The sequence below is a fragment of the Mercenaria mercenaria genome, chromosome 14, assembly GCF_021730395.1.
Source record: "Mercenaria mercenaria strain notata chromosome 14, MADL_Memer_1, whole genome shotgun sequence".
Lineage (NCBI taxonomy): Eukaryota > Metazoa > Mollusca > Bivalvia > Venerida > Veneridae > Mercenaria > Mercenaria mercenaria.
Window position 1 is genome coordinate 33,831,678 of NC_069374.1, and position 24,351 is coordinate 33,856,028.

At 35.4% G+C, this 24,351-nt stretch overlaps 1 protein-coding gene across 2 annotated transcripts in view; it reads left to right on the forward strand.

The window, feature by feature from the left end:
* LOC123526768 (polyhomeotic-like protein 2) overlaps positions 1–24,351 on the forward strand; it is a 36,573-nt gene extending 12,222 nt beyond the window's left edge. Inside the window, exons 9-13 of one of the 2 annotated variants that reach the window (XM_053523245.1) lie at positions 7,598–7,727; positions 11,356–11,517; positions 17,104–17,180; positions 19,602–19,763; positions 20,735–24,351. In XM_053523245.1, coding sequence (XP_053379220.1) covers positions 7,598–7,727; positions 11,356–11,517; positions 17,104–17,180; positions 19,602–19,763; positions 20,735–20,932 — 729 coding nt within the window. In that variant the 3' untranslated portion in view covers positions 20,933–24,351. The remainder of the gene's footprint in view (positions 1–7,597; positions 7,728–11,355; positions 11,518–17,103; positions 17,181–19,601; positions 19,764–20,734) is intronic. The other variant, XM_053523246.1, reaches the window with a different exon arrangement.

Consider the following 24,351-nt stretch of genomic DNA (forward strand, 5'->3'; position numbering starts at 1 on the left):
TCTATCAAGTATTTTGACTGAATTATGGCCCCTTTTCGACTTAGAATATGCTTATTGTAATGTTAAAGTTTTACTCATAGCTTATATTATACTATCAAGCACTGAGAATAGTCGAGTGCGCTGTCAACTGACAGCTCTTGTTTAAACATTACTTTTAGGGGTCCAATACCTTAAAGGTAAAAAATGTTTATATTAGTTGGAGCATAGAGCAAGACACAGAGATGTCCTATTCCAGAACCTTCCCTGTTTTTTTTTAGCTCACCTGTCACAAAGTGACAAGGTGAGCTTTTGTGATCGCGCAGTGTCCGTCGTCCGTCCGTCCGTGCGTGCGTGCGTCCGTAAACTTTTGCTTGTGACCACTCTAGAGGTCACATTTTTCATGGGATCTTTATGAAAGTTGGTCAGAATGTTCATCTTGATGATATCTAGGTCAAGTTCGAAACTGGGTCACGTGCCTTTAAAAACTAGGTCAGTAGGTCTAAAAATAGAAAAACCATGTGACCTCTCTAGAGGCCATATATTTCACAAGATCTTCATGAAAATTGGTCAGAATGTTCACCTTGATGATATCTAGGTCAAGTTCGAAACTGGATCACGTGCCATCAAAAACTAGGTCAGTAGGTCTAAAAAATAGAAAAACCTTGTGACCTCTCTAGAGGCCATATATTTCACAAGATCTTCATAAAAATTGGTCAGAATGTTTACCTTGATGCTATCTAGGTCAAGTTCGAAAGTGGGTCACGTGCCGTCAAAAACTAGGTCAGTAGGTCAAATAATAGAAAAACCTTGTGACCTCTCTAAAGGCCACATTTTTCATGGGATATGTATGAAAGTTGGCCTGAATGTTCATCTTGATGATATCTAGGTCAAGTTCGAAACTGGGTCACGTGCGGTCAAAAACTAGGTCAGTAGGTCTAAAAAATAGAAAAACCTTGTGACCTCTCTAGAGGCCATATATTTCATGAGATCTTCTTGAAATTTGGTCAGAATGTTCACCTTGATGATATCTAGGTCAAATTCGAAAGTGGGTCACGTGCCATCAAAAACTAGGTCAGTAGGTCAAATAATAGAAAAACCTTGTGACCTCTCTAGAGGCCATATTTTCTATGAGATCTTCATGAAAGTTGGTCTGAATGTTCACCTTGATGATATCTAGGTCAAGTTTGAAAGTGGGTCACGTGCCTTCAATCACTAGGTCAGTAGGTCAAATAATAGAAAAACCTTGTGACCTCTCTAGAGGCCATATTTTTCATGGGATCTGTATGAAAGTTGGTCTGAATGTTCATCTTGATGATATCTAGGTCAGTTTTGAAAGTGGGTCACGTGCCATCAAAAACTAGGTCAGTAGGTCAAATAATAGAAAAACCTTGTGACCTCTCTAAAGTCCATATTTTTCATGGGATCTGTATGAAAGTTAGTCTGAATGTTCATCTTGATGATATCTAGGTCAAGTTCGTAACAGGGTCATGTGTGGTCAAAAACTAGGTCAGTAGGTCTAAAAATAGAAAAACCTTGTGACCTCTCTAGAGGCCATACTTGTGAATGGATCTCCATAAAAATTGGTCAGAATGTTCACCTTAATGATATCTAGGTCAAGTTTGAAACTGGATTACGTGCCTTAAAAAACTAGGTCAGTAGGTCAAATAATAAAAAAACCTTGTGACCTCTCTAGGGGCCATACTTTTCATGGGATCTGTATGAAAGTTGGTCTGAATGTTCATCTTGATGATATCTAGGTCAAGTTTGAAACTGGGTCAACTGCGGTCAAAAACTAGGTCAGTAGGTCTAAAATTATTAAAATCTTTTGACCTCTCTAGAGGCCATATTTTTCAGTGGATCTTCATGAAAATTGATCTGAATGTTCACCTTGATGATATCTAGGTCAGTTTCGAAACTCGGTCACCAGGGCTTCGGAAATTTGCCGGTTTGTCGGTTTTGGACCGATTTTTTACTTTTCAGACCGATTCATAAAGTGAAAAAACAAAAAAAATCGGTCCCGTAAAAATGGAGAAAAGTATAAATTTCTGTCTGATATCTCAATACACCATCTACAGCCAAGCAGGAAATTGTTGGTCGCACCCTCAGATAATCAATAAACGTGTCAAACAGTCTGACTGTCACTTTGATAATCGGTCCGTAATTAGCACATGACGCAATCAGTACTAGCGCGGCACATCCTTTAATGTTTGCAGACAGCCGACTGCAATGTATTAAACATTTTTGACTGGTTTCCAAATATGTCTGACTGGATCCAAATCATTTCGACTGGGATCCACTTCTTTTATTTAAAATCCGATGGATGGTTTATTTCAAAAGGCTATGTTTCATCATGGTAAAAAACAAATGGTCACTGCATTTAATCAAAGAGCTATAATTGTACATTATAGGTTTTTGATTTAATGAGACATCACACGGAAAACCAGTCAAAATATTTTTTATGATTACTTGATTTGAAAAAATTACAGGATTCATTTGTTGGGGCTCCAGTTGAAACAAGTGCAGAAAATCGTCTTTGCAACCCGACGGTGCAAAAAAGAAAAAGAAAAAAAAAAATGGACTGGCAAACACGAATGTAAAGAAAACCGGAGTGGTGCTGTTTATCAAATCGGTCTTTTAAAAAACGTTTCAAAATGAAATTTGTTTACATCAGAAGAGAACATATAACTTTTAAAATGTAGCTGCTATTGAAGTACAACATAAGTGAAATGAAATATCCGTGGCCAACACGCGTGACCTTTTGGTACTATACATGCGGGAAATTAGATCTCAGCGTTCATATAACGTACACATTCGGTCCGCGGCAGTGTATTCTTAAAATACCGAGACTGTTTAGCAGAGAATATGTGTCATGTAATTGTATTTTATAGAATTCCGTCAAAGAATGAGGAAACATCACAAAGTATCTGCCGTGTATACGGTACCGGTCACGTGCGTTGGCTTTTAGACTAGTTACGCACACGGTGTCAATGCCTCCGTAATTTTATCCTTACAGGCTGAACACCACTAAATCCAGCTGTTCTTTATTTCATATAAAATCCACTCACTTCATAACGGTGTTTCGACATTTTCTAGCATATCAGATTTTCAGACACTTATATTCCCATAAAGAACTAGATCGCTACTTTAGAAAAACAAAAAGAAAAGGGGGTGTTAACTTTATAAAGAAAACTACAGTTCGTTAAATACAACCCGCTGAATTACTACTTTTCGCTTCTTTCAATTTCTCTTTTCGTGACATTAAAATTTCTGTACGCCCATTTTATCTAGCAGTTCGATAGGAACATGCCGAATTTGCATTGATGCAAAGTGGACTTACTTCAACCGATTATAAGTGAAAAACTCGTCCCGAAAAAGGAGAAAAGTAAGACTGTTGCTTCCAAAGAAGAGGAAAGTTGCCCCCCTAGAAATAAAACTCAAACATTGAGTACTTTGATATTTGTGCACTACATGTACTAGGGACTCTGCGAGGCTACATGTTTTATTTTTGACGCCATAAGAGACAAATTTTTGTTTTTGATTTAAAATCCATGGAATTTCAAAGGCGTTTCATGGTAAAAAGGTCCCCTATTTCAAAGAGCTTATTGTACATTATGGTTTTTGTTTAAAAATACACGAAAAATTATAAAAATGACTTATTAATTACAGGTCACCCCATAAAAAATGCAAAATGTTAGCCCGACGTGAAAAAGAAAAAAAAAAATTGCAATAGATTGTTACCGTTATTCGGGGTTTATCAAATCGGTCTTTAAATCGTTACGAAATAAATTTATTTTACATTCAAAGAAACATATAATTTTCAAGTATTATTGAGTACAACTAAGTGCATAAATATCCGTGGAACAGCGGACATTTACTATCCTAAATAGAACCAATAAAGTACCCCCTTTGGTCCGCAAATGTATTCTTAAATTCCAAAAACTTACAAGAATATTTTAAGCGTTTTTCAGAATTCCGTCAAGATGACCGTTACACAAAGAATCTGCTGTATGGTACCGTTCATTTTGGGTTTTAGACAGAAATTCAAGCCTCGTAATTTTATCCTTATAGGCTGAACACCACTAAATCCAGCTGTTCTTTATTTCATATAAAATCCACTCACTTCATAACGGTGTTTTCGACATTTTCTAGCATATCAGATTTTCAGACACTTATATTCCCATAAAGAACTAGATCGCTACTTTAGAAAAACAAAAAGAAAAGGGGGTGTTAACTTTTATATAAGAAAACTACAGTTCGTTAAATACAACCCGCTGAATTTACTACTTTCGCTTCTTTCAATTTCTCTTTTCGTGACATTAAATTCTTACGCCGCCATTTTTATCTAGCATGCGATAGGAACATGCGATTTCATTAGAATGCAAAGTGATACATACTGAAACGCGGTAGGGTAAAAGTAAGCACGTTGCTGCCGAGAAAATGCACTAGGAAAGGAAAAAAGATTAGTACTATTTATATTTGGACTACTTGTGACTAGACCTGCGGAGGCTTACATTCTATTTGGTAGTGATCAGCCTATAAGAGAAAATTTTTGTTTGATTTTTCCATGAATTTGCGTTCATTCTCAAGGTACACCTATTTCACAATGATTCTGCTTTGTTTTAGTGCAAAATATTGAGAAAATATAGAGAAATGACAATTCATTACAGGTCACCCCCATCCCCAAAAATATGCAAAATTTAGCCCTGTGCAAGCAATATTTCAATTAATTTTACCTTATTCGTGGAATTTACATTTAACATCCATTTAATCGTTACGATGTTTGTCATTTTCATTCAGAAACATGCTAATTTCAATATTATTTAGACAACTGAAGTGCTAAAATGCGAGAAAAGACATTTACTAGGTCCTAAAACGAACCAAAATAGTGCCACCTGGTCGAAAATTCGATCTAAATTCCAAAAACACAAGAAATTTAAGCGTTTTCAGCCGTTTGTTACCGTTTTACATCATAAAGAATAGATTAATGGCATTTCCATTCATTTTCGAGGGGTTTCAGAAAATAACATGTATTGTCCCTTATAGGCTGAACACCACTAAATCCAGCTGTTCTTTATTTCATATAAAATCCACTCACTTCATAACGGTGTTTCGACATTTTCTAGCATATCAGATTTTCAGACACTTATATTCCCATAAAGAACTAGATCGCTACTTTAGAAAAACAAAAAGAAAAGGGGTGTTAACTTTTATATAGAAAACTACAGTTCGTTAAATCAACCCGCTGAATTTACTACTTTTCGCTTCTTTCAATTTCTCTTTTCGTGACATTAAATTCTTACGCCGCCATTTTTATCTAGCATGCGATAGGAACATGCCGATTTCATTAGAATGCAAAGTGATACATACTGAAACGCGGTAGGGTAAAAAATAGCACTTTGCTGCCGAGAAAATGCACTAGGAAAGGAAAAAAGATTAGTACTATTTATATTTGGACTACTTGTGACTAGACCTGCGGAGGCTTACATTCTATTTGGTAGTGATCAGCCTACAAGTATTTTCTCGGAAAAAAATCGAAATTTAAACAAAGTAACAATCACACATAACACTGAATAACTGTCTTCATTGTATGGAAACACGCGGTGCCGTTAACTCAGTTTTAATGCATGACATGATTTATCTTTACTCTATCACGTTTACAAAATATGTAATATTGGGAATGCAGTGGGGGGGGTAGCGCCGATGTCAGGATTTTCGTTTCGGACTGATTGAGTTATCCAAATTTCCGGAGCCCTGTCGGTCACGTGCGGTCAAAAACTGGGCCAGTAGGTATAAAAATAGAAAAACCTTGTGACTTCTCTAGAGGCCATATTTTTCATGAGATCTTCATGAAAATTAGTGAGAATGTTCACCTTGATGATATCTAGATAAAATTCAAAACAGGGTCAAGTACCTTCAAAACTAGGTCAACAGGTCAAATAATAGAAAAACCCTTTTGACTCTCTAGAGACCATATTTTTCAATGGATCTTCTTGAAATTGGTCAGAATTTTTATCTTGATAATATCTAGGTCAAGTTCAAAACTGGGTCACATGAGCTCAAAAACTAGGTCACTATGTCAAATAATAGAAAAAACGATGTCATACTCAAAATGGGTCATGTGGGAAGAGGTGAGCGATTCAGGACCATCATGGTCCTCTTGTTTAAATGCCCGGTATTAAACACCATATAAGGGACTTTATCGCAATGTTAGTCATTCTATTGAAAAGGGGGTTTCAAAATAACATCTATTTTTAAAGGCTGAAAATTTAGAATCCAGGTGGTTCTTATTTTCATATAAATCCATCACTTCATAACACCGTTTCCCACATTTTCTAGCATATCTTCAGAAATTTTCACGAACGCACTGTATATTCCCTATAAAGAATGGAGATCGTACTTAGAAAACAAAAAGAAAAGGTAGGTGTTAACTTTTCTGAATATTGAAAACTACAGTTCGTTTTAAATAAACCGCTGAGAATTTACTACTTTCGCTTCTTTCAATTTCTCTTTTCGTGACATTAAATTCTTACGCCGCCATTTTTATCTAGCATGCGATAGGAACATGCCGATTTCATTAGAATGCAAAGTGATACATACTGAAACGCGGGTAGGGAAAAGTAAGCACGTTGCTGCCGAGAAAATGCACTAGGAAAGGAAAAAAGATAGTACTATTTATATTTGGACTACTTGTGACTAGACCTGCGGAGGCTTACATTCTATTTGGTAGTGATCAGCCTACAAGTATTTTCTCGGAAAAAAATCGAAATTTAAACAAAGTAACAATCACACATAACACTGAATAACTGTCTTCATTGTATGGAAACACGCGGTGACCGGTAACTCAGTTTTAATGCATGACATGATTATATCTTTACTCTATCACGTTTTACAAAATATGTAATATTGGGAATGCAGTGGGTGGGGTAGCGCCGATGTCAGGATTTTCGTTTCGGACTGATTGAGTTATCCAAATTTCCGGAGCCCTGTCGGTCACGTGCGGTCAAAAACTGGGCCAGTAGGTATAAAAATAGAAAAACCTTGTGACTTCTCTAGAGGCCATATTTTTCATGAGATCTTCATGAAAATTAGTGAGAATGTTCACCTTGATGATATCTAGATAAAATTCAAAACAGGGTCAAGTACCTTCAAAAACTAGGTCAACAGGTCAAATAATAGAAAAAAACCTTGTGACCTCTCTAGAGACCATATTTTTCAATGATCTTCTTGAAATTGGTCAGAATTTTTATCTTGATAATATCTAGGTCAAGTTCAAAACTGGGTCACATGAGCTCAAAAACTAGGTCACTATGTCAAATAATAGAAAAAACGATGTCATACTCAAAACTGGGTCATGTGGGAAGAGGTGAGCGATTCAGGACCATCATGGTCCTCTTGTTTAATATGCCAGGTATTAAACACCCATATAAGGGACTTTTATCGCAATGTTAGTCATTCTTAGTTGGTAAAAGGGGGGTTCAAATTCATCACTCCTGGTTTCAAAGGATTCGAATTTAAAGGAATACCAGGAAGAGAGAGTGGATTTCATTATTTTGCTAACCTGACCTATTTGTGCCATGTTAAGAAAGCACCTAAAATAGCCTTTCATTGTGTCTTTTAGGTTCAGAGGTCATCATTGCTGACAGAATTTATTCCACCGAAGCCTGGCCAGCCTGTAGAACAGTCATCGTTGATCTCAATGGATGAGGAAGATATGGAGGATGACGGTGATACGAGTCACGAAGAACAAGGTAGGATTTGACAGCTCTTCTCTTGAATATTGAAACTATTAGTGTTATATGGTATAATTTCTGGTGAGAGGACAGATCATATGAGGAGTTTTTTATAAAGTTTAACTGTAGCATCGTTTAACTTATCAAATACTTATTGAAATATGGTGTGTTATTTTACTATTAAGTACTATATCGTAATAATAGCAGTTGATATAGGTGATATCATTTTTTTTTAATTCTTGTTATCACTCATTTGAATATTAGATATCAGTTTGGAAATATCACATATTTGAATACTTAGTTTATAGTAATTTTGTTTTAGCTTGATTGTGATGAAAGCTTTAAGCTTATTTGAAATGCTGTCGAGTCGGCTTCCTGGAAATTCGTTTGAGGTGTTATTTTGACACATTGGGGATTGAACCCATGATCCCCCAAGTTGAGTGGCCAACACTTGACAACTGCTCCCACTGAATACTTGGTATCTATAATTGTAACAGTAGATCTTGCCTCATTGATTTGAAAGGAATACTTTGATATCACTCAGTCAGTAGAGAAATCACGATTTACTATGTATTCATATTATGTGATATCTTTTATTTGAATTATTTTATTTAAAAAGATCGGATGTGTAATGTCACCAGTTAAGACACGTGATATCAAGCTTTCATTTCTAAAATATGGGAAACTAACTGATACCTGAACAATTTATATATTATGATGAATGTGTAAAATCAGAGAGAGAAAAAATATCAAATAAAAGTTGCTTTTTAAAACAAAATTGTTAAATCCTTTTCTCGATATTGTGTATTCTTCTATACAAATAGCATGATAGAGAAGCAGTCATCATATTTAAAACAAGGCAGTGCTTAATTTTGGCCTTTCAATTACTTGATATCATGTATATTCGAATGAATGTTTTAGTATCTCACATATGAATGGTTGATATCACTATTTTGATGTGTAGTATCATAGTTTCATATAAGTGATATCACAGATGCTTTCTGAATATTTGATATCACACATTCAAATACTTGATATCAACCATTTGAATAGGTGATATAACATATTCTTTATTGTACACACTTTGCTGTCTATATCAACTGTATTGTGTGATATCTAACATTCAAGTACTTGATATAAAACATCATGCATTTAATATTTTCCTTACAATACCAGCTAGCAGTTTTAAGACTACTCTTTAAGTTCAGACTAAATGATAAAGAAGTGTGCTGTGTGTTTTTAACCTTCAGCCTGCTGGTGGCAATTATTCTACTTTTGTGACCAGTGCAGACCAAGATCAGCCTGCACATCCGTGCAGTCTGATCATGGTCTGCACTGTTCGCTATTCAGTCAGTAAATTTTCAGTGAACACCCCTTCAGTCCCATTTTAGAAACTTAGCAGGGTAAAGGTTAAAAGAATAACTTCTGTGTGGAAAAATAACAGCATAACCTTTGTGGAAAAATATGAGTAAAACACTTTGTGGAAATATATGAGTAAAACCATTGTGGAAATAGCAGAGTATTGTGAAATCATTTATTTTCGTGGGGGACTTATTTTCATGGATTTCATGCTTGAGTAAAGCCAAGAAATTTAGTCCAAATCAACCTGTAAAATTCCTATTATTTTTATGTTTGAAGATGAAAATTTATGAATTTGTATCCCCATGAGATGCTTGTTTGGCCAAAATCATGAAATTTCTTGCCAATGAAATTAAATGATTTTAGAGTATATTGATACAGCCCTGAAAGAAGGGGCCTCCTTAGGCTGAGTGGTTATGTTTGCTGACTTTGAATCACTTTCCTCTCAACAACGTGGGTTCAAGCCTCATTCGTCATGTGAGGAAGCCATCTAGCTGGCTTACGGAAGGTCAGTGGTTATACCCAGGTGCCCGCCCGTGATGAAATAATGCCCAGAGGGGCACCTGGTTTCTTCCCCCACCATCAAAGCGGAAAAGTCACCATATGACCTATACAATCTTCATGTATAATTTGTGTCAGTGTGATATTAAACCCAACAAAAAAAAAAACAGCCTTGAAAGGACAATGACCAATGAAAGACAATCTAAATTGTATTAAGCATTAGATTAAAGATGCAAGTAGGAATTTGTTAAGTTGATTGTGTTATGAATCAGTAATGCAATCATATTCGAAGAGAAAAAGGCATTATATATAATTGTGTCATTGAAGAAATGTTTACAGTTTGTTTAAAGTGGCATTATGCGCATCTTACTGCACAAAGTGTGTTTTGGGTGAATGTTTTATGAAAGCAATTTTCGGTTGCTGTGCATTTAAATGTGTTACATTAATGATAATGCCTCATAAGTATTTGAAGTTTATGCTTTAGAAATAAAGAAATTGGACTAATAAAATAATGGATCTTTTCTTCAATCTTCTGCACAGTGATCTCCCTTACCTATAGGTAGGGATTTCTGAAGCTGAAGGGAAGCAATTGCTGCATGCAGTTTGACTTTTCTTAAAAAGACTGCCCAAGTCAAAATAAGAAAAGTCATATTTGGAAAGTTATTATTTTTTACTGGTAACAGGAAGAGTATGGTATATTGGGTTGAAAGCTATAATTTCCTCCACCCTTTTTACACACACATCGATTTCACCTGTATTTTTACTTGAAAGGGGAGAGTGTTGGTCTACAGATCGCGTGTTCGCGAGTTCGATCCCTGGGTGGGGCTTATGTTCTCCATGACGATTTGATTAAAAGACATTGTGCCTGAAATCAATTCCTCATCCACCTCTGATAATTCATGTGGGGAAGTTGGCAATTACTTGCTGAGAACAGGTTTGTACTGGTACAGAATACAGGAACACTGGTTAGGTTAACTGCCTGCCGTTACATGACTGAAATACTTTTGAAAAATGGCGTTTACTCCAAAACAAACAAACAAATTTACTTGAAAAATGCGCATAATTCCACTTTAAGACTTAGTATTTTGTTCATTTACTTCAGTCATGCATGCATGTATGGTGTAAATGTTGTGCATGTCATGCTTAACATTTCTTCATCTTTCACTCACTTTTCCATTCTTCTGAAAAACACTGAGGACGTAATAGAGAAACATGCATTGTTCACTTGTCTGTCTATTTGATGGTAATTAAGATAGTGGACCCGTAATGGTAATTGGCAACTTCTGGGTAATTATATATCCCCCCGTATGTGATTTCAGCATCTTTCAGCCATAGCAGGACACCCAGAGAATGCCAAAATCACATACATAGAACACTTAAACAAACAGAAATTGCCACTTGTCATTATAGGTTCGTTACCTAATTTCATCTTCAAAACATGTGGCCTAAAAGTAGAAAAAACATAATATTGTGTTGATAATTGGTACCTATTGATAATTGGTTACCTGGAACTAGTAGGTACTACTAAAATTCTCAAAGAGAAACAGTTGTATTATGGGGTTACTCAAATCTGATGGACACAATTCTACTTAAAGCAAGGTTTTTAAGTGGATGTCTTGTGTCTGTATTGTAATTCCGACATAAATCATCAGTTTTCTGTTCATTCATTTCATCAATATTTTTTCTATAGTTTATCAACCATTAGTGCATTAGAATCATCATTTCGAAAACATTTACGAGAATTGTCACACTTTACGAGAATTATCACGTTTTTTATACACTCCAGGTCCACTTATGGGACAGAAATCTTTGCGATGCGAATACTGTAACAACATTTATAACAGCGCTAATTCAGCTCAGAGGTTTTGCTCGAAATCTTGTGCTAAACGTTACAATGTGGGGTGTACAAAAAGGCTTCACCATTTTCCAGGCAGATCAAAAGATAAGGGTACATAGCTTTTACTTAAATGTTGCTAATCGTTTTTTTTTTTCTTTCACTATTTTTTTTTTCAAAGGTAGTTTTTGCTGTATATAGTATTAACAGGAGAAAAAGTGTGAATCTTAAAAAAAAATCCTATACTTCTAACAGATATTTATTCATAGGGTTTTAGAATTTATGTGTACTAACTTTAAGTCTTTTGTTTTGCTTTGTACTGTGGTGCTTTTAACTCAAAATTGGATTAGTGTTCAATAGACCAAGTACCGTGATTGGATTAGCATTCAGTAGACCAAGTACTGTGATTGGATTAGTGTCCAATAGACCAAGCACTGTGTTTGGACAATTGTTCACTAGACCAAGTACTGGGCAGTTTTCACTCAAAACCTGGAAAACATTGATTTGTAGCATTTATGCCTAATAGGGGTGAAAGGGGTATCATGGCAGAGTGGTTTAGGTCGCTTAATTCGAATCAGATGCCCATTACTGCTGTAGGTTCAAAACTTGGCTTAAAAAGTTTTCAGGATTATTAGCTTGTCTGATTTTTAGCTCACCAGAGCACGAAGTGCTCAAAGGTGAGCTTTTGTGATCGCCCTGTGTCTGTCGTCCGTCTGTCGTCGTCAACAATTTGACTGTTAACACTCTAGAGGTCACAATTTTGGTCCAATCTTAATGAAACTTGGTCAGAATGTTACTCTCAATAAAATCTTGGATAAGTTCGATATTGGGTCATCTGGGGTCAAAAACTAGGTCACCAGGTCAAATCAAAGGAAAAGCTTGTTAAGACTCTAGAGGTCACAATTTTGGCCCAATCTTAATGAAATTTGGTCAGAATGTTACCCTCAATAAAATCTTGGATGAATTCGATATTGGGTCAGCTGGGGTCAAAAACTAGGTCACCAGGTCAAGTCAAAGGAAAAGCTTGTTAATACTCTAGAGGTCATAATTTTGGCCCAATGTTAATGAAACTTGGTCAGAATGTTACCCTAAATAAAATCTTGGATGAATTCGATATTGGGTCATCTTGGGTCAAAAAGTAGGTCACTAGGTCAAATCAAAGGAAAAGCTTGTTAACACTCTAGAGGTCACAATTTTGCCCCAATCTTAATGAAACTTGGTCAGAATGTTACCCTCAGTAAAATCTTGGACAGGTTTGATTTTGGGTCATCTGGGGTTAAAAACTAGGTCACCAGGTCAAATCAAAGGAAAAGCTTGTTAACACTGTAGAGGCCACATTTATCACTGTATCTTCATGAAACATGGTCAGAATGTTATGATCTCAAGGTCCAGTTTGAATCTGGGTCATGTAGGACCAAAAACTATGTCACCAGGTCAAATCAAAGGAAAAGCTAGTTAACACTGTAGAGGCCACATTTATGACCATATCTTAATGAAACTTGGCCAGAATGTTAATCTTGATGATCTATAGGTCACATTCAAATCTAGGTCAGGTGGGGAAAAAACTAGATCAGGTGGGGAAAAAAGTAGGTTACTAGGTCAAATCAAAGGAAAAGCTTGTTAACACTCTAGAGGCCACATTTATGACTTTTTCTTTATGAAACTTGGTCAGAATGTTAATCTTGATGATCTTTAGGTAGGTTCAAATCCGGGTCATGTGGGGTCAAGAACTAGGTCACCGGGTCAAATCAAAGGAAAAGCTTGTTAACACTCTTAATGAAACTTAGTCAGAATGTTAATCTTAATGATCTTTAGGTCAAGAGGTCAGGTGAGTGATACAGGGCCTTCATGGCCCTCTTGTTTAAAAAAATCTACAAGGTATTGTCATCAATTGATCATCGGCGTCGGTGTCTTCGTTGGTTAAATTTTTTGTTTAGGTTCACCTTTTCTCAAAAAACTATAAGAGCTACAGCTTTGAAACTTTGCACACTTGTTAACCATTGTTAGGGGACTATGTAGGCCAAGAACTATAACTCTAATTTGCATTTTGTCAGAATTACGACCCTTTTTGTACTTAGAAAATTTGAGTTTCTTGGTTAAAATTTTTGTTTAGGTCACCTTTTCTCAAAAACTATAAGAGCTAAAGCTTTGAAACTTTGCACACTTGTTTAACACCATAAGGGGACTATGTAGACCAAGACCCATAACTCTTGATATGCATTTTATCAAAATTATGGCCCTTTTTGTACTTAGAAAATATGAACTATAACTCTTTTCTTACATATTGTCCAGCACTTGCAGATGAGCATTGGCATCTGTAGGCCATGCTCTTGTTTCAGATGAGAAAGCCATCCATGTGGCTGATAGAAGGTGGGTGGTTCTACCCAGGTACCTAATATAATGCCAGATGGGGCACCTTGGGTCTTCCGGTAACCATCAAAAGCTGGAAAGGCACTATACTACATAACTTGTTTTGGTGTGATTTTAATCCCATCAAATCTTAGGCTGAAATCCTCTTGATGAGATGTTAAGCTTTTTGTTTTTAGCTTACCTGATTTTTTGAAGAAAAAAATGATGAGTTATTGTCATCACTTGATCGGTGTCGGCGTCAGCGTTGCCTGGTTAAGTTTTATGTTTAGGTCAGCTTTTCTCCTGAACTATCAACGATATTGCTTTGAAACTTGGAACACTTGTTCACCATCAATAGCTGACCATGTACAGCAAGAAACTTAACTCCATCCTGCTTTTTGCAAGAATTATGGCCCCTTTTGGACTTAGAAAATATCAGATTTCTTGGTTAAGTTTTATGTTTAGGTCAACTTTTCTCCTAAACTATCAAAGCTATTGCTTTGAAACTTGCAACACTTGTTCACCATCATAAGTTGACCCTGTACATCAAGAAACGTAACTCCATCCTGCTTTTTTCAAGAATTTTTGCCCCTTTTGGACTTAGAAAATCAGATTTCTTAGTTAAGTTTTATGTTTAGGTCAGCTTTTCTCATAAACTATCAAAGCTATTTCTTTAAAACTTGCAACACTTGTTCACCATCATAAGCTGACCATGTACAACAAGAAACATAACTCTGTCTTGCTTTTTGCAAGAATTATGGCCCCTTTTGGACTTAGAAAATATCAGATTTATTGGTTAAGTTTTATGTTTAGTTCAACTTTTCTCCTAAACTATTCAAGCTATTGCTTTGAAATTTGCAACAGTTGTTCACCATCATAAGCTGACTCTGTACATCAAGAGACATAACTCAATCCTGCTTTTTGCAAGAATTATGGCCCTTTTTGGACTTAGAAAATCATGGGTAGGACAATTTTTCTGTTATACAAAAAAAAATCAGATGAGCGTCAGCACCCGCAAGGCGGTGCTCTTGTTTTTGAATACTGTAGTATTCTTTACAGTCAATTTCCTGGATATATCATAAACAATTCAACAAAAGCATGATTTTGCTATAGGATATAGTTAAGATACAGACTGCAGTAATCTCTAACTATAAATGATTCAACCATACATAATACAAACTAGTATGTGCTACATCTCTATATGATAAACTGTTCTTTATACAGATAAAACATTCCTCGGTTATAAGGAACTAAGTTTGCTATGATTATTATTATTATCTGAGCTTTACTGTACATCTTTTCTGTCTCAAAAATCTCCATATGTCTCTATTTTTTAGTCACATAGTGTCTAAATTCTTTGTCTTGCTACCAATAATCCAATATCTGATGTTAATACATGTTTTGATGTTGCCTGATACATGTGTTATGTTATATACAGCTTGTGACCTAATTATCTCTTCCACATGTGTTTTTGGAGACATATTGATTTAGTGGTGTCCGTCTGCCTGTCACAAAGTCTGTCCGTGCAACTCCCCTGACACTATGAAGCAGATTTTCACCAAACTTCACAAAAATGATCATTGCCAAGCCTTGTTGGTTATATCTTTGGAATTTCCAAGTTTACTTAATTGTTTTTCATGAGAGATATGGCCCTTGATTTATCAAATTCTGTGACATTTTGGCCACTTCTCTAACATTATTGGGCTGATTTCTACCAAACCTTAAGGGAGTGATCTGTGCCAACCCTAGTTGTGTATATCATTGGAAAATAACATTTCAGTGATTTCACTGAAGTAATTTCCTTTAATTTGTAGCATTTAACAATGTCTACATGTTTTCAGCAAAGTTATGGCTCTTGATTTTTCATGTTTTTCTTGTCCGAGCAACAATTCCACTACCACCTGGAGGAACTACGTCAAACTTCATAAATGTAAAAGTGATAATTGCCAAGCCTAGTTTTATGTATATCATCAGCATGTTGTGGTTCATTGATTTTCAGCGGAGAAATGGCCCTTGGTTTGTTGTATTTTATTATGTTTACACTACTTGACATATACCATTGGGCTTAATTTCATCAAACCTCATGAGTGATCAGTGTGAAGCAACGTTGTGCATAATCATCAGCATGTTCTGGTTAGATGATTTTCAGCAGAGTTATAGCCCTTCAGTTGTAAAATTCTATGATGTCTGGGCTACTTTTCCTATACCACTGATTGGAATTCCATCAGACTTCGCAGAAGTGATCAGTGCCAAGTGGCGGGAGACACATTTTTCGTGAAAACAATCTCTAGTATGTTGAAATAATTGAGAGGAAGGTACAGTGATGCAGATCAGACTGCTGATAGGGAGATTGCTGGTTTGAATCCAGGTGAATTGGACTGTTGTCTCCGCAGTCAGTTATAAATGGAAGAAGTCATCTAGTGTAAACATTATGTTGTGAAAGCTCTACAACCAACAAATAATGAATAGGTTCAAACTAAACTATTTGAACTATATATTTTCCCTTATTTTATTATAAGCCCATTTTCAAAAACAAAGTCTAAAAATTTTGTTATGATGTTGTCAGTTCTTCAACACCTTTTTTCTGGACCCAAAGTCAGAATGTATAAGGGTTCCAACTTTCAAACTTTAAATAATGACCTTATGGTATTGGGGATAAATATGTTGACAGCATTCCTCCACCATCAAAGCAGGAAAGTCGCCATATGACCTATGATTGTGTCAGTGCGACATTAAACCCAACAAAAACGAAACAAAAACAAAAAGTAGACTTAACACAGTGACTACTGGGGGAAGATCACTACTGGTTTAGGGGACAGTGGCACACAGTTTTGTGTCACAGGGACCCCCAAAAACCACCCAACTCAACCCCAAAAAACTATTTTTAAGAGTAAAATTCAGCCAGTTTTACTGAATATTGTGTTCAGGTTTGTTTGTACTGTTTTTTAACAGGATGTATCAGGTTGTTGATAAAATCTCCCTTACATACTACTGTGTGTATACCTTTAAATATCTTTCCTTCCTGTTTCTTTCTCTAACACTCTTTTTCCATAAATGACAAAAAATATTTGAGGATATCAAGGTTTAACAAATGAATTTTGCATGTAATATCTATGAAAATTTGAGTTTTCTTTTCTTTGCATAAAGTGTTTTAGGAGCTGTACATTTGCAAGCTAATTTCACCAAGATCAATTCCTGCACAATGTGGACAGATGTAAATGCAGACCAAAGTAGACACTGGTTATGTTTTGTCCTAACCCAGATTTCCTAGTTGTGTGGCCACTCTTAAAACCTTCCCCTTTTAACCAAGATTTTGTTGAATTGTTATCTAACGATTGCTATATGTTGCAGGAAGCAGGATTCTCAAGAGGAAAAGAAAAGGCAAGAAAGGTTGGCATGGCAGCAGACTACAGAGCTCTAGTTCTATGGTAATGATATATTTTTATCCCCACCAAAAGGCAGAGGGATATGATTTTGGCATTGTCTCATGTCCATTTGTCCATCTGTCCTTCTGTCCAAAGCCCTATCTTAGACATATTTTTTTGCATTTAAATAAACCATGGTACTGGTAGTAATCTTAACTGCTGTTGGGAAGTTTCAGTCAGATTGCTTTAGGAAGACAAGATTTATTTACCCTTTGTACTTACATATACATATATATATAGAAATTTTGAGTTTCCTGTGTTTTTATTCCATTTTCTGTCAGCCAAGAGCTATACCTAAGACATGGTTCAGACTGTTTCATTAAAACATGGTGGAATGTTAAACTTGGTAGTTCAGTATCTTGTACATAGACTAAGGTTCATTTGCAATTTGATTTCCTCGGGTCAAGGTTATTGTTGCGCATGTTACTTAAAATATGAAAGATGTTTACTGAATCAGTTGTATTTACTAGCAATATGCAAGTCAGGAATGAGATATTGGGACCAAACTGACATTTCTTTTTTTATCCCCCGCCACGAGTGGTAGGGGATTATAGGAATGGTCTCTATCCTTCCGTCTGTCCGTAACACTTAGGTGTCGGCTCCATATCTCCTAAACACCTTGAAGGATTTTCATGAAACTTGGGTCAAATGATCACCTCATCAGGATGATGTGCAGAACTCATGAGTCAGCCATGTCAGCTCAAGGTCAAGGTCACAACTCAAGATCAAAGGTTTTAGCCTTCCATTTTGTGTTCGCTCTGTATCTCCTAAACCCCTTGAAAGAATTTTATAAATCTTGGGTCAAATGATCACCTTATCAAGATGATGTGCAGAATTCGTGATTCAGCCATGCCGGCTCAAGTTCAAGGTCACAACTTAGGGTTAGAGGTTTGAGCCTTCCATTTTATGTCTGCTCTGTATCTCCAAAACCCCTTGAAGGATTTTCATGAAACTTGGTTCAAATGATCACCTCATAAGACGATGTGCAGAACTCATGAGTCAGCCATGTTGGCTCAAGGTCAAGGTCACAACTCAGGGTCAAAGGTTTGAGCCTTCCATTTTGTGTCCGCACTGTATCTCCTAATCCCCTTGAAGAATTCATATGTAACCTGGGTCAAATGATCACCTCATCAAGACGATGTGCAGAACTCATGAGTCAGCCATGCCAGCTCAAGGTCAAGGTCACAAAGGTTTGAGCCTTCCATTTTGTGTCCACTCTGTATCTCCTAAACCCCTTGAAGGATTTTCATGAAACTTGGGTCAAATGATCACCTCATCAAGAACTCATGATTCAGCTATGTCAACTCAAGGTTAAGGTCACAACTCAAGGTCAAAGGTTTGAGATCTGTATCTCCTAAACCCCTTGAAGGATTTTCATGAAACTTGTGTCAAATGATCACATCATCAAGATGATGTGCAGAATTCATGAGTCATTCATGTCAGTTCAAGGTCAAGGTCACAGCTCAAGGTCAAAGGTTTACCCTTTCATTATCCATAACAGTAACGTTGGATTTAGCTGTCTTTCAGACTGCCTTGTGAATATATGTGTTAGCAAGCAATATGAATTGGCTGAATGTGCTTGTTTATACATTTGTATTGAAGTGTCTGATAATTTGGGATGTCGTGATACGGATTGCTTTATGTTGCATTTTACCTACTTGTAAAATGTATTGCATCATGTATCACATTATGTTGCAACAATCTGTATTTATATTTGAAACATTTTCCACCCTGTTTGTGTTTTAAAATATTTGTTGAACTGTAATACTAGTAAATAACAAGGAAAACAAGAAAATAAATTTCAAGAAAACAAAAACTGAACAAAAAGTATAAAAGCTCTAAGTATACTCTTCAGGAATACATGGCATGTGTTCATACAAGTTTATACTATACTAGAGGCTACTTATACAACAACAAAATGTTTTAAGAGGTCTTTCTTAACCAGAAAATAATGTGTATGGGTGACTTTAATGTTTTGTTCATAGGAGATAACTTCTGAGGCTATTAACATTTTATGCGATTATGTCCCTTTCCATTCGGATAAAGTCAGGATGAAGATAATTAGCTAAGAGGAAATTTGCTGGGATATTAAAAATGTTTTAAAAAATAGAAGTTATCCAGCCGGCTTACAGTAGGTCTGTGGTTCTACCCAGGTGTCAGCTTGTGATGAAATAATGCACAAAGGAAGACCTGGGGTCTTCCTGCACTGTCAAAGCTGGAAAGTCGCCATATGACCTATAATTGTGTCAGAGTGATGTTAAACCCTACAAAAATAAAGATAAAATTTAAAAACAATTGAAAATAGATTATCTATTAGATAGCCTGACTAGGGTGGCTTTAGTATTGAAAAGTTTACTGAGGGTTGGTGACTGAGGTATCTCGAATTGCACTTTGACTCAGTGTTAAATTCTTACTGTTGTTTAGGGTGTGGCTGATGTCGACATGGAGGATCAGAGCAGCTCACTGAGCCAAGAAGACACACCCTCCCCATCAACATCCCCGGACCATAACTTACAGACTCCGCCTCCTGAGCTACAGATAGAGGGAGAGTACATACAGCCTCTCACTAGTCCTACAAAATGGAATGTAAGTTATTTTATATAACGTTCAATTCTATTTTCAGAAAATGACGACTAATATTTATACTAAATTATAGTAAAAATGTTCTATAATTCCTCCAAATGCATAATTCATTCTTTATAAAGTGAAATAAGCAGAGATGATCATCATGCTAATCAGATGTTGTGGAGAACATGCAGCAACTAGAAACTAATTTATTGTAATTTTGTTATCCAACGCAAATCAGATTCTACATATGTATTTTACTAATAAATGTTACTTGTATTATCATAACAACTGAAGTTCAACACAATTCTGGTACCATCAGAATTTAGAGGAGGTTCATGATGAAATGAAAAATACCCAGTTATACATTATTTTAACTTTTTTCAGTAAAACATTTTCAAACTGTCTCTATCAAACTTATGATAATATTTTTGTGATATAAATAATTTGTTTTGTACAACGTAACCAAATCACACTGCTTTTGTTCTGTGCTTGAAGTCACGTCTATTTATGCATTATTTGACTTACTTTAAAGCATTGTAATGCTTGAAACAACAAATACGACAAATTCAAATATTCACATTTGAAAGTAAATGAATGTTCTTCATAAATATTTAGTTATCATAATTTTGATTTTTTTTTTCTCATTAATCAGGTTTTGTCATTTAACGGCTCAAATTTATTGTTTTATACCTATGCCAGAGTAATTGAGTCTTTGATAGAAAAATAAAATTTAAGAAATACCTCCAGTGAAAATCAAGTTAGTGTTAAGCTATCAGTGAACACAAAGTAGGTGTAAATGATAGTTCTTAAAGTTTCATACAGATCCATTACTTGATCAACCATCGTTAACTGTTTTCGGGTACATGTACGTTGTAATATTGTTTAAGACTATTTAACCTTCTGATTATTGTGAAAACAATTAAGTAGAGTGGCTTTCTTGAGCTAACAGCCTTCTTTTGCGTACTTATAACCTGTTTTATTTGTTGTAGGTGATGGAGGTTTATGAGTTTATAAAGAATCTCCCTGGTTGTGGCATGTACGCTGATGAGTTTCGGTCTCAGGAGATTGATGGACAGGCATTACTCTTATTAAAAGAGGACCATCTTATGACAACAATGAACATGAAGCTTGGACCTGCGCTGAAGATATGTGCTAGAATTAATGCAATTAAAGAGGAAACTGGTTGAAAATATTTGCCAGATTTGCTTCTGTGTAAAAAGGAAACTGGCTGAAGTTATTTGCCAGAATTAATTCCCTATAAAAGGGAAGCTGGCTGAATATATATGCCTGAAATGATTTCCTTTAAAAAGGGAAACTGGCTTAAATTATGTACCAGAGTTAATGCAGTTAAAAAAGGAAACTGGCTGTACATTTTATGCCCAAAGTAAAACAGTCCAATAGGAAACTGGCTGTAAATATGTGCCAAAGTGGGATGTAGATAGATCATAGGGCAACTTGCTGGAAACTTAAGCTGGAAGTAATGCAGATAAATAGGAAACTGGATTTTTACCAGCGTTAATTGCATTAAAGGAGGAAACTGGTTGAAAGAAATCGAGCTTCAAATCCCAGTGTAAATATAACCTGTAATATTTGCTACTGATACAAGAAATATCTGATCAGACAAATCTTCAACATGAAAACAAGAATATTATGTTTTGAAACATATATTGTAATAAGAAAGATAGTCGGTGAGAAAAGGCATTCTGGTGAAGTTAAGAGAGTTTCCGATTAAAAGAGATGGTAAAATGATATTTATTTTTTGTAACATAGGAGGTTCAGATCTGTTGAAAAAAGGCAAGAGTTAAGACGTTTTAATAAATATAGAATGTTCTTATATAAAAAAAGATTTCTTTTTCAAACAAGTGATATTCTCTTCTGTGTGTCTGTCTGTCCATCATTTGGTCAGTCTTTCCATCCACATTTTCATGTCCAGTCCATAACTCTTTCAGACATCAAGGGATCTTATTACTTGGTACAAATTTTCCTCATAACAAGAAAATGCTCAAACCAGTAGCTCAGAGGTCAAGGTCTTACCTGGAGGTAAAAAAGTTACCAGGTTTTTCTCCTGTCCACTCTTTAACAAGATCAACCATCAATAAGGAAATTTAATATTATTTGGCACAAATGTTTCTCTTAATGAATTGATATGTCATTTGCAACTACAAGACCCCTAGCACAGAGGTCAAGGTCAAAGGATAAAAGGATCTTTTTTGTGTCTGCTCCATACCTCCATCATCCAGAGATTTTAATATTACTTGGCACAAATGCTCCCCATAACAAGGGGAATGTCTCGAACAAGACCCAGACCCCTTGCTCAAAGTTTAAAGTCTCACTTGGAAGACAAGAAATTTAAGTCATTTCCTTGTCCAGTCTCTGTAAAGACTAGTATGAATTCTAGTGTTAAAAGTTATCAGATAATTCCTATTTTAGGTAATTGTGTAAAACATGAACCAAGCTGAAACATTTATTTATTTGAAATTGTCATTTTTTGTTGTAGGAGGCATTTTGTTAATTAATGTGCGATTAAATGCATGTTTGTTATTGCAGTCATTTAGCCTAAAACTTGTTTGCCTGAAATAGGTCATCAGAGACTTAACTTATTTCGTATAGAACCTTATTTGCACTTTTTCACTGCTAGAATGCATTGTTTATATTCTGTGGATGCAACTTTTTTCAGATCATACTAAAAGTAGGGATTCATTGTGCTGGGAAGAGCAAAATATGCATCTTTCTTTAGAGTGTCAGACCACCACTGTCTGGTAGGTTACTAGGCACTATTCAACTCTGTATTTCCTTTCTGTTTTTTTTTTTTGTCAGTAATGAGCTTTCGTGAAAAGCAGAAGAAGGAAAAAGTGGTGTTCTATAAAGATGCACAAATAAGACCTTAAGTTGTCACTTTTTATATGAAACAAAGAAGGGTTTAAATTAGTGATCTGTAGCCTGAAAGAAGTCATCAGAAGCATAGGGGGAAGTACCTACCAAAATTATTCTCATTTTTTAAACATTTCAGAGGAATGTAACTATTTACTTGTAACACCAATTTCAACTGTTTTGTGATTCTTTTGTTGTTGCTATGTTAGGCATGTTATTATCACCCACCATGCATCACACAGCAGGAGGGTAAATTTAACACTTCATGTGTCATTATTTGACCATGAGTCTGTTTGTCTGAAATATTGTGGTAAATTACAACTCCTGTTTTAAATGAAATACTGTGGATACTCGGCAAAGTCAAAAGAAAATGACTAATAATATTTTATGTTACATATATTTATTGAATTCTATTTTTCAAAAAAAGTTCCATGTTATAGCAAAATGTATTATTTTTGTTACATTTGTTTTACTTGTGTGCTGAAATTTGAATTACCAATACTTCGATTGCATGGCATGAATGAAATACAAATGTACTGTCATCTTTAAAAATTGAATTGATGTATGTTTGTAACTGTTTATTGAAATACATGTTGGCCAGTGCTTCTTCAGAATGGAAAATATTTTTTATCATGAAGGTCTTTGGTTACTGTAAATCGGAATTATTTGCAAGGTCTTATTTTTCAGCTCATTGAGCACAAAGTGTCAAGATGAACTATTGGGATTACCCTGTTTCATTGGCAATGGTGGCATAATGAACAGTTAAGAGACTGCAGGTTGAACCAAGTCTGAATGAAACTAGGTTACAATGTTTAACCTCAATAAAGTCTTGGTCAAATTTTAAATTTTAAAACCTAGGTCAAATGATAGAAAAGCTTTTTAACAAACCAAGAAGCTACATTCTCTTCCAGGTCTTCATAATAGTTCACCAGAGACTTTTCTTTAATCTGTGTCAAGTTAAAGATTTGGTGAACACCCCTTTGAATATTAAGTGGTACTTACCAAACTGAATGATGGACCAGTTCATTTTAGAAATTTAGCAGGGTAAAGGTTAAGATTCAAAAAGATCCTGCTACTACCCATAGAGACCTTTGAATTGATGTATAGTTCATATCTTGATCTTGCAAAGTAAAAGTGCAATTTATGAAAAACTGTGTAGCCGTATTACAGTTTTAAATCAGACAGTAGATCGGCAATATAAAAAAATAGGTCATAGATTAACCTTGTTCACACTGTAGAAGCCACATTTTCTATATGATCTACATTAAACCATGTCAGAAAGATTAATAAAATCTAGGTTAAATTCAAAAGTAGGAAAATTTCGGTCAGATATGCGATACAGGACCTTTATGGTCCTCGAATTTAGCAGCTTTTATTTTGCATGAAAGTTAGTCATTGCGAGAACATAATTATACTCGATTACTTTTAATGGAGAAATTAACGACATACAAGATGATTTAGCATAATAAAACTGATTCCAAATGCCAGGAAATTTTAGTCACCTGAAAGTAACTGCTATTACAAGATTTTTCATTATGAGAATGTTCTATTAATGTGCCATGAGGAAGCATGCTTTTCCATCCATAATCATGAGCTCCTGTTTTACACAATGTATATTTTACTGTACATATTTTTACACAGATCTCATTACATCATGTTGTGCTTACAGCTTATACAGCATTAATCGAATGGAAAAAAAAAACATATTAAAGCATTAAAATAGTATATTTTGAAA